Genomic DNA, 11,786 nt, shown 5'->3' on the forward strand with positions numbered 1-11,786 from the left:
TCCGTAAAAAAATATTTTACATCATGTAAGTGTTTTGGAGTAATATTATCGAAATATATGCTAACAGGTTTAAGTTAATTTGTGTTTTTAGTCTAATCACACAACAGGCTAACTCTTTTCTCTTAATGTGTTTAGCAGCACTATGCAAATATTGCGTTATTATGTCCTAAAAGGTAAGGTATTCTCAAAAATAAAATATAAGATAAATAATTAAATATACTCTTGTGACTAAGAAAAAGTGGATTGTAGCTACAATAAAACAAAGTGCTAATATCTCTGATAATGTGAAGTGTAATCGAGCTGGGTAAAGTAAGCATCCGTGTAATAGTGGATATGGATATGAATGCTGCGATGTTAAAATGATAAGATTAAACAAGCTTCAGTCCAGGTTTGTTTAAACAGCTTTATTTCACACAGGCAGCAGTCATGTTGTGATGTGGATGAACAGCGCCATCTAGCGGAAATATAAACAATGAGAAAACTGGTGCAAGACAAAATGTGATTCCACACAATTACAGCTCTCGACTAAAGAAGATTTAGCTACATTAGTATGTACTCTAAGAAAAATCTCGATTTTATACTTAGCTATTGTAATTCATGGAGTTATTATTTAGTAGTCTGATTCTATATTTGGATTACAGAATGGCATTTGAGACACACTAAGACTTAAGGGTTAGCATACTGAGTGACTTCAGTTTATGTAACAGCACCTTAAACACTGGTTAAACTGGATCCATAGCAGTGAGACTCGCCACTTCCCCAACACTGACATCGACAGATAACTCTCGGTAACTCCACACAACTCTACACAACTCTATTGAGTAACGCAGATCAGTTCCTGTTTAATGGTAAGTGAACATTGTTTGTCAAGATGAAACACACCAACACATTAACTTTAACAATCTTAGAAAATAACACTGTTAATTCATGTTATTGTATCCTTGCACTGTGCAGGCTATTCGCATGTAACTCTAGAAACACTGTCACTGCTCATATTTTTACTGAATGGGTGGTACAGATCAGGGTTGTTAAACACTTGAACCATTTTTTTGTTTGCTTTATATTTAGCTTTTTAAATGTCAGTTTCGTTTGAGTTGGCTTTAATGTTTGTAAATGTGTATTTGACAAAGGTGGAATAGCCTAAATGATCTAAAGATCTAACAACAACAAAACCGGTTTTTCTACTTCTCATAATGGTTTCACTTTGTATATGAAGCTGTAATTATGTTTTTATTCACAAACCATGAAAAAAAAAAAAGATTTAGGATTTACTTTTTTCTGCAGAAATTGATAGTAGTTGATTGAAATCTGACAAATAATTATATAGAAACAACAATGCCGACATTAAACGTTAAATTAATTGTATTTTCTTGCAAAACGTATTTAAATAAAGTTGGTTTCATTAATTTAGGAAAATCATTCTATTCTATTCTATTCTATTCTATTCTATGGCCTGGGTAGCGCCTTTATCAGCGGTTCAGTTGAGATGCTTTGCGAATCGGTTCGTATGAATCCTTAAAAAGAACCGGTTCAAAAGAACGACTCGCTTGCGAATCGGACATGACTACTACGCGCAATGTCTGTCTGGGAAACACCGGACCGAGTCCGTCGGCCTAAAAGGTATGGGGTTATACCCGTCGTTCATAATAAAGTGATTTAAACCTTTTATTAAATGACGCGATGATCTCCCATTTTAATGGCGAAGACAATACGGCTCTTTGACAGCTTTACAGAAAAACATCGCGTATTCAAAGTGAACATAGTTATGAACATACTTATGATTTGGGCTTGTCCTCTAAACTAAGGTGGCATCTTATTATTCTGAGTCTTAAGAAATACAGATTTACCATGACGGTTTTTAAATTTTGCATTATAGGCTGATAAAGTCCATCATATAAAGCTGATAATGAAGTTAGCCCATGCATTATCCCATTTCCTACTCTCTCTGTAACTGGATGTGTGAATCTGGGATCAGGGACATGCTGTTGATCTCTGTCACTGTCTCTATTTCAGCACTAGGAGCTGTCCACAAGCACCAAACCATGGCTTACAGGCTTACAGTGATCGATTAACCTGCTGTCATATTGCTTCATAGATGCTTTCAGATGTACAGAGGGCTTTTGGTTTTGTCTCTGTAGACTGAACCCTGTCGACACATCAGATAAGATATTCTCCAAGAAATCTTGAGGCTGGTCAGTGGCTTGATTCCTGTCTTATTCACTATAAAGTGCAACAGTAGGGTACTGCAAGTTAAAATTTCATGCCTATTATTACCTTAAGAGTTGGTAAGTGATAAAAAATATATATATATATATATATATATATATATATATATATATATATATATATATATATATATATATGAGAGATTTAATGGTGTAATGGCTGAATTATTAATAAGGAACCTCACTACCCATAATCCATGATGAGAGTATAATGTAAAGTAGTAAATGTTGACATGATTGTCTTTTTTATTACAGTTGCAAAACTACGCACTCTCAGTGCAATTAAGATACCTTTTATTTCATTTGTTTCATTGTTCACTCATTTTATTTCGAGTGCACTTTCAGAATTAGAATTAAGCACACTTCTTTTCAGAAGGTAAAAACTAAAATTTTGGAATAAACTTGCAATAAATATATATTTTTTGATTCAGTTACATAATTCACAATGTTACGAGAGATCAGTAGTTCATGATTTCATATTTACATTTTAAATCATATGTTCTAATGTGGCAAATAATTTTTATTGAATTATTATCCTTTTTTTTATTCATTTAAAGAACATTATTGGATAAACAGAGCGGAGTAATAACTGATTACATACAGTATTGTTCAAAATAATAGCAGTACAATGTGACTAACCAGAATAATCAAGGTTTTTCGTATATTTTTTTTATTGCTACGTGGCAAACAAGTTACCAGTAGGTTCAGTAGATTCTCAGAAAACAAATGAGACCCAGCATTCATGATATCACGCTCTTAAGGCTGTGCAATTGGGCAATTAGTTGAATTAGTTGAAAGGGGTGTGTTCAAAAAAATAGCAGTGTGGCATTCAATCACTGAGGTCATCAATTTTGTGAAGAAACAGGTGTGAATCAGGTGGCCCCTATTTAAGGATGAAGCCAACACTTGTTGAACATGCATTTGAAAGCTGAGGAAAATGGGTCGTTCAAGACATTGTTCAGAAGAACAGCGTACTTTGATTAAAAAGTTGATTAGAGAGGGGAAAACCTATAAAGAGGTGCAAAAAATGATAGGCTGTTCAGCTAAAATGATCTCCAATGCCTTAAAATGGAGAGCAAAACCAGAGAGACGTGGAAGAAAACGGAAGACAACCATCAAAATGGATAGAAGAATAACCAGAATGGCAAAGGCTCAGCCAATGATCTCCTCCAGGATGATCAAAGACAGTCTGGAGTTACCTGTAAGTACTGTGACAGTTAGAAGACGTCTGTGTGAAGCTAATCTATTTTCAAGAATCCCCCGCAAAGTCCCTCTGTTAAAAAAAAGGCATGTGCAGAAGAGGTTACAATTTGCCAAAGAACACATCAACTGGCCTAAAGAGAAATGGAGGAACATTTTGTGGACTGATGAGAGTAAAATTGTTCTTTTTGGGTCCAAGGGCCACAGGCAGTTTGTGAGACGACCCCCAAACTCTGAATTCAAGCCACAGTACACAGTGAAGACAGTGAAGCATGGAGGTGCAAGCATCATGATATGGGCATGTTTCTCCTACTACGGTGTTGGGCCTATTTATCGCATACCAGGGATCATGGATCAGTTTGCATATGTTAAAATACTTGAAGAGGTCATGTTGCCCTATGCTGAAGAGGACATGCCCTTGCAATGGTTGTTTCAACAAGACAATGACCCAAAACACACTAGTAAACGGGCAAAGTCTTGGTTCCAAACCAACAAAATTAATGTTATGGAGTGGCCAGCCCAATCTCCAGACCTTAATCCAATTGAGAACTTGTGGGGTGATATCAAAAATGCTGTTTCTGAAGCAAAACCAAGAAATGTGAATGAATTGTGGAATGTTGTTAAAGAATCATGGAGTGGAATAACAGCTGAGAGGTGCCACAAGTTGGTTGACTCCATGCCACACAGATGTCAAGCAGTTTTAAAAAACTGTGGTCATACAACTAAATATTAGTTTAGTGATTCACAGGATTGCTAAATCCCAGAAAAAAAAATGTTTGTACAAAATAGTTTTGAGTTTGTACAGTCAAAGGTAGACACTGCTATTTTTTTGAACACACCCCTTTCAACTAATTGCCCAATTGCACAGCCTTAAGAGCGTGCATATCATGAATGCTGGGTCTTGTTTGTTTTCTGACAATCTACTGAACCTACTGGTAACTTGTTTGCCACGTAGCAATAAAAAATATACTAAAAACCTTGATTATTCTGGTTAGTCACATTGTACTGCTATTATTTTGAACAATACTGTATAATCTGGATCTTACTAAAAATAAGTACTTGTATTTAGATTATATTGCATCTTAAAATAATCATAATCAGATGAATTACTTTTTATGTCTTACATGAATACATATCATTCATACAATGGCAGCAATTTACTTATAATTGATAGATTTTCCCTAATTCTTCTCTTTTTTTTCTCATTTAAAGTTCACTTACAAAAAAAATCATACTTATGTTTAGATTTGAAAAGCTTAATGTTAAATGCATTTTATGATATCAAAGAGTGAAATATATTTTATATAAATGTGGTACATTTTATGGTACGTTTAAAACAAGTTATAGGTAAAAGTCGTGTCAAAATAATTTAAAAGTACTCAGAATGCATTACCGAAAGTAACTCAGATTACATTACTAACTACAATTTTTTATAATATAATCTGTAATGGACTAACATTTGTAAGTAATCTGGATTAAGGACCAAATAAATAAAACATAAGTAAACATATAAAAATGGGGCAACCAATTTTGCACTTTACACACTTTAAATGTGATTCATTATAAATGTAGGATATGTTGTTGGTTTTATTGCAGGGCTGTTCATGAGGAGACATGAGGAAGTGCAGTCCATGGATGTTTCTGCCTGTAATGTTTTCTTTCTTCACAGCTGCTGGTCTCTGGGTCGTGTGAGTATCTGACGTCTGCTTTGCCTGTTTCCATGTCAATGACTTAAGCTGCTGTTAAGATAAGTGTTATATAATTTCTTTCTAAACAGGTATTTCATTGCTGTGGAGGGTGAGAAAATCACCCCACTCAGTGCAGAGTACAAGTAAGGCCATATCCCTTTATTGCAAGACAGTTATTTCATCTAAGACATCAATATTTATGCCTCCTTCAAACTTATTTTCCTTACTTATTTTAGTAGGTCAGAATCAAAACCTCCTCCATATATCAGGTAAGATTATATGAATGGCATGATTCGTTTAGAGGCCTGGTAACTGTTCTTATGCGCTGTCTTTGCTGTTTAGTATTGCAGGCAATGCTCCACCTGCCAGCTGTGTGTTCAGTCAAGTCATGAACATGGCAGCCTTTGTAGGTATGAATGGTGCTCAGATCCTGTCAGAGGACTTGGTCTTATAAACAGAAAGAGCTAAGAGCTAACGACTAATATAATCATAATTTCATATAGACTGAAATTGTAGCCTGATGCAATTGTTGCATCCACCAGAATCATATGAACATCAGTTTAGTTAGGAATAGTTCACAAAAAAAAGAAAGAAAAAAGATTCAAGATGTTGATGAGTTTGTTTCTTCATCAGATTTGGAGAAATGTAGCATTGCATCAGTGTCTCACCAGTGGATCTTCTGCAGTGAATGGGTGCCGTCAGAATAAGAGTTGCTTCCTCCAGTGAAGAAGTCCATCTCCTTTGTCCCTCACATCAGTCCAGCCACATATTAGAGCCGTTTTGGCATTCTGACGGCACCCATTCACTGCAGAGCATCCATTGCTGAGACACTGATGCAATGCTACATTTCTCCAAATCTGATTAAGAAACAAACTCATCAACATCTTGGAATGAATGTAGAATTGTTTGAAATAAATGTTGATGGTGTCTTGTGCTCCAGGCTTCGTTCTGGGAGTGCTGCGATATCTGCAGCTGAAGCCCAGAGCACATAAACCCTGGCTCAACATCAGCAGTCTGGGGGCTCTGTCTCTTGCCTGCTTTGGTATGACTTTAGTTGGGAATTTCCAGGTATGATTTATTTTTATTTTTTTGCAAACACAGTACTGAACCACATTTTTCATAATATGTACTATAGAAGCCTGCATTTCTTGTTAAGTGATTATTCATCATTTGTTTTGCTGATCTAGCTGTCCAGCGTTGAGGAGCTGCACAACATTGGCACGTTTATGACCTTTGGGCTAGGAACACTCTTCTGCTGGGTCCAGTCTTTCATGACCCTAAAGGTCAACCTGAGGAATGAAGGCAGGCGAGCAGGAATCCCTCGCTTCCTGTTGTCCGGAGCTGTAACTTCCTGCATGTTGCTTTGTATCCTTTTTCCTTCCACTGTAACCTCACATACGTAAAAACAACATACGCAAGCACTGACACTGTTGACTGTGCAGAAAGAAATGAATCCAGCTGTGAGTAAATGATATAGCTGGGTGATAACGCCAGAATGTCCTGATTTCTGATGATATGCATCATACATCTAGCTCCGAATTATCTAAATATGTAATTTTGAAACAAACCCCCTGTAGTCACAGATCCAAAATTATAAAAAATGCTGAACATAAAAAATTTAGAAAGAAAGCAGCATGAAAAAACTCTTTCCACTTTATATACACCCCCTTTGCAAAAAAAAAAAAAAAGTGTACTTTTACTTTTGTAAAAACGGTTCTTTCATGTATATTGCACACCAAACCCGAACACTTTGAAATGAAATGTGTAACCTACAATTCATAACACACTTTTAAAAAGTGCACTTTGTAATAACGTCAAATTAAACATTTTACTTTAAAGCAATTATTTTAATACAACGATATAAATAATAATAGATAAAACATTTGGTCATAGTTTAAAGTAGTACTCTAATCTTCTCTAATCTAATCTGACAAACATACTAAAGCACATGTAAAAAGTTATTTATTAACATTATTTTTGTGTATTTGGTGTAATGAATTGTGTTTATGCAGTTTAAGGTTAAAAAACACATTATTTTCCATATACTGTACATTACTGTTGCTCCTCTATACCCCATCTTCTGAAACGTGTAGATTTTTACAAAGCTCATCGGTCTGAATTGCGAGGTGTGCTCTGATTGGCCAGCTATCCAGTACGTTGTGATTGGCTGAATTCCTCAAGCGTGTGACGGAAATATTACACCCCTTAAGATTGTGATGAGTGTCCCGGCACGACTAGACAAAACCAATAAAACCCATTACAAACGAGGCAATTGTTGCATCAAGTGGGGTGCATAATTACTGATTATATTAACATAAGGCCCGTTCACACCAAGCATGATAACTATAAAGATAACAATAAATATATAGTTCTAAAAATCATTCTCATTATTTAAGAATAGCAGAGTCCACACCACATCTATAACAATAAAGGCACAGAGAAACGATATAGTTGGAATCATTTTCAGAATTTTTTTCCAGCTGGTGAACGATACAAATATTGACAGCCAATCAGAATCAAGCCTTCCATAATGAGCTGGAAAATTTAAAGCGGCAGACGCACGTGCACTTAATGAACAGACAATATTGTTCACTGGTGTGGATGCTAATATTGTTATCTTTATAGGTGAGAACAGGGCTTTATACTGTCTTTTTACACATTGCGTTGCATAAACATAAAACCATGTCTGCATTTGTGATCGCAGAAACAACAAACAACAAGCGCTACTCTACAATGCTCAAATCTTGAATCTTGGCAGATACTCTAAATATAAAAACACACTTACAGTCTGTGAGTCAGAAGAGCCAGACTGTCCATGCAAAGTTTGAACTGCTCTGCTTTATAGAAACAACCGTGAGTCCTCCATGAAATCAGCTGCACACATCTGAATATTTGGGTTGAACTGTTCTGGAACATATCCACTGATTTCTAGTTGTGTCCTCTTTTGAGAGAGTGAAACGGGTCACAACATTACACCGGCGGCAACAGCAAGAATAGAAGTTGGATTGTTATTTAATACTATTTTAAAAGACAATAGAATTATGAAATTACATAAAGAAGTCCTACTTAAGTGTGTCAAAAAGCTAAAATTAGGCTAATTTAATCTAATATGAATTTAAATTATAATACAATTTCATTTAATAGCAACATGTAATTAAGTGTTCGAAAACATTGCATTCACTATGCACTGAACAGTATATTCTTTTGAAAGCATACTATTTCCATAAGTAGCATAATAAAAAAAAAAAGCTTAACTGTACTTGATTCTCACCAAGATGGGAAGCCCATTTTCAAAACTTTAAAATTTCTGAATATTTCTTAGAACTGCAAATTTATATCATGCAATACTAACATTATAACTACTTTATAACTATTCAGAGACAAAAACAAGCTTCCATAAAAAGGCAATAACGATATAAAAGAAAGAAAATACACCTTTACTTTAAGCAAAAAATGTATTTAACATAAAAAAGCCATGCAAAGATATGTGTGATGTAAGTGATGACAGAAAAGAACCGCTGAATCAGACAACTGATTTCTTAATGATATCACCACTAAATTTTATTCACATACAGCACACAAGTTGGGGAACATCACCAAAAAAGTATTTTCTGAATACCTTATTTCTTTCATGAGATATTGAACATCAAATAAAAATTATACGAAAAATTTCTCTTGATCACACTAATTTTTCTTACATTTTATTTTTATCACCTATTTCTCAGCGTGAGAATATATTCAAATGCAAAGACTTTCCCCCATAAAAATAGACCAATTTCTACCAGATACCTACCTTTTGACTCTCCTGGCTACGGTCTTGGAGTTAGGAGTCATTATTTTTGTGTATGGCACTCAGAAAACAACCGTCTGAAGAATTCCTTCAGTGAGTCAGTGTGCGATCACCACAAAATGAAACCCATAACATGCTAAAACTTTTCATCATGGAAATTATTCTATTTCTCAGCACGAGAACGCCCAAATTAAATAAATGTAAGGTAAAAAAAAAAAAAAAAAAGAGGACGTGCGCGGGAAAAAGAAGACGTATGGTCACTAACGTCACGGCAGCGTAAAGCACAAAAACCTGACGTGGGAAACACTTAACGTAACGCGTAAAAGCGCGTTAACTAGCGTAAATCAAGCAAGCTAGTATGCATCGGTATGCATGGGCCACAAATTGTTGGTCAAATAACACAGAGGACCAGAGGGAAAAATATGGATTTTTTTCTTTTCAGATAACATCTTGCACAAAATAAATTCAAGCATTTTCAAGGCCCTATATCTGCATGTTTTTCTAAACTTTCCAGGGCCTTTTTTTCAGATTCACAAACTTTCAAGGATTTCAAGGATCTGTGGGAAACTAACATACAGCTTCGACCGGAAAACTAACAATGAAATGTATTTTTCTACCTATTAGATGGTGCTTTATTAACGTCTTCATCTACCCCAACTCTAAACTTACCCCTTACAACAATGCAAAAATAGAAATGATTATTGTATAGCATGACAAGATATTAAGCTGTATTGATGCACGCATGCCCAGTAGCCACAGCGGTCTCCCTTCTAGCCTTAAAGCGATAGTTCACCCGAAAATGAGAGTTCTGTCATTAATTACTCACCCTCGTGTCGTTCCAAACCCGTTAGACAGTCGATCATCTTCAGGACACAATTTAAGATATCTCTGATGCAATCTGAGAGCTCTCTGACCCTCCCCAAAACAGCAAGGGTCCTTACAAACTCAATGCACAGAAACGTAGCAAGGACATCGTTAAAATAATCCATGTGTCATCAGGGGTTCAAACGTAATTTATTAAAGCTACGAGAATACTTTTTGTGCACAAAGAAAACAATATAATAATTTAAAGTTTTTAGAAAGTTCCCTTTCATGCAGTGTGTAACACCGCTCAAATTGAATGAAAACATCCCACAAAGTTTTAAATCTAAAAGTGCACCGTGTATAAAATTATTGTTTCTCAAAAGAAAGAGTCAACTCTGAATCATTGATAAGAGTCATTTTTAAAACAAATCCCAAGTCGTTTCATGAAACATCAGCATATTGCCCACCCACTTGTTGGTCTTAATGAAAATGCAATTTTTTTTTTTACGCTGTACACAAAGCAGCACTGCGCTCACAAACGTGTGTTGATCGTGTAAGGACCCTTGCTGTTTTTGGGAGGGTCAGAGAGCTCTCAGGTTTCGACACAAATATCTTAAATTGTGTCCTGAAGATGAACGGAGGTCTTGCAGGTTTAGAAGGACACGAGGATGAGTAATTAATAACAGAACTCTCATTTTTGGGTGAACTATCGCTTTAACCCTCCACTTGTTCAAAATCTTCTCCTCTTTCTCATATTTTCAGCCTTGACGGCAGATCTCAGACTTCGCTCTGATGGCTCAGCGGCTGCACATGCACGCGGCCCGCACTCAGTGGGCTCTGGTCATGTTCTTCCTGATGTACCTGGCCACGTTCGCCATTGAGTTTCGCCACTTCCATTTCAAGATAGTGTGCAGCGACGAGCAGGACCCTCCACTCAGCCTCTCCGGGGTCTCCGAGTACCAGTCCGACCAGCTCTAGTCCCACTCTTCAGCGTCTGTGGAGCCTCGTACTTCTTCCAGTGTTCGCCAGTGACCAGTCCTGCATGTAAACTGAATGTAATCTCTCTAGGAAGACCTTCAGAAGACGAGTACGTCTTCTGAACCTGTTGGTAGGCTTTCGCAAAAGCAACAAATTCTGGAAATGCACAAGGATTTACTGTGACGTGCTCCATGTTTGTGTGTCAGATGAGCGAAGCAACAAGGACACTGGAGAACATCTCAATACAGGAACAGTTTCTAGCAAGATAATCCATTCCAATCCATTAATTATTTGCAGTAAAATATCCAAAAACCACTAGGCTATTGTTATATATTTTGTACAACGGATTACTAACAATATCACTAATGTTTTGAACTACTTGTAAATCATAAGAATAGTCCCATTTTAAACAGTGACACGGGGCAGTGCAGTCGCCTGTCAATGATGTTAGTTACCCTTTGTTACCGCCTTTACTGACGTAGGAACCACATGACAACAGCGTCATGGACAAATGGGGAAGTAGCTTCGCGACAAACTTCAATTAGAAAGAGATGCCGATCTCGCTTGTGTTTTACTCGACTGGTGAGTTGTTTTGATTCGTATCTTTACAGAAAACGTATGCTATTATAATGATCAACAAGATTAGCATTATGGGGCATACAAGCCAAACGTGGGGCATCGCGTCTGATCCATAGTCTGATCATGTCTTTGCATTGACTTTGTATGTAATCTACTCGCGCAAATCGTTGAACTCGCATTAAATCCATGATTAAACTTTCTGAAGACAACAAATCCCATCATTCCTCGCTCCTTAGCATCATCAAACCACGTGATTTCTATTGTTTTGATAGAGCGCCCTCTAGTGGCAGGTCCTACAACCTGTACCTTTAAAGCTGCAGTAGGTAACTTTTGTAAAAATATATTTTTAACATATTTGTTAAACCTGTCATTATGTCCTGACAGTAGAATATGAGACAGATAATCTGTGAAAAAAATCAAGCTCCTCTGGCTCCTCCCAGTGTCCTATTGCCATTTGCAGAAAGTCATCCACTCCCGGTAAGAAACAACCAATCAGAGCTGCGGTCCGTGACTTTGTTTGTG

The 11,786-nt window shown here is 36.4% G+C and overlaps 1 protein-coding gene across 3 annotated transcripts; it reads left to right on the top strand.

The window, feature by feature from the left end:
* The first annotated feature begins 496 nt into the window (after positions 1-496).
* Positions 497-11,541, top strand: LOC113109565 (transmembrane protein 150C-like). Of its 3 annotated transcripts, none has more exons than XM_026273205.1 (9): positions 497-848; positions 2,014-2,192; positions 5,022-5,113; positions 5,203-5,256; positions 5,350-5,382; positions 5,456-5,523; positions 6,054-6,181; positions 6,301-6,478; positions 10,489-11,541. In XM_026273205.1, the coding sequence occupies exons 3-9, from the start codon at positions 5,040-5,042 to the stop codon at positions 10,683-10,685; spliced, it is 732 nt and encodes a 243-aa protein (XP_026128990.1). In that variant the 5' UTR covers positions 497-848; positions 2,014-2,192; positions 5,022-5,039; the 3' UTR covers positions 10,686-11,541. The 3 variants fall into 3 exon arrangements, with proteins under 3 accessions (XP_026128990.1, XP_026128992.1, XP_026128991.1); XM_026273207.1 differs by having other exon boundaries at positions 2,096-2,192; XM_026273206.1 differs by lacking the exon at positions 497-848 and adding an exon at positions 1,549-1,620.
* Positions 11,542-11,786: the final 245 nt, after the last annotated feature.

This window comes from Carassius auratus, chromosome 10 (genome assembly GCF_003368295.1).
Source record: "Carassius auratus strain Wakin chromosome 10, ASM336829v1, whole genome shotgun sequence".
Taxonomy (NCBI): domain Eukaryota; kingdom Metazoa; phylum Chordata; class Actinopteri; order Cypriniformes; family Cyprinidae; genus Carassius; species Carassius auratus.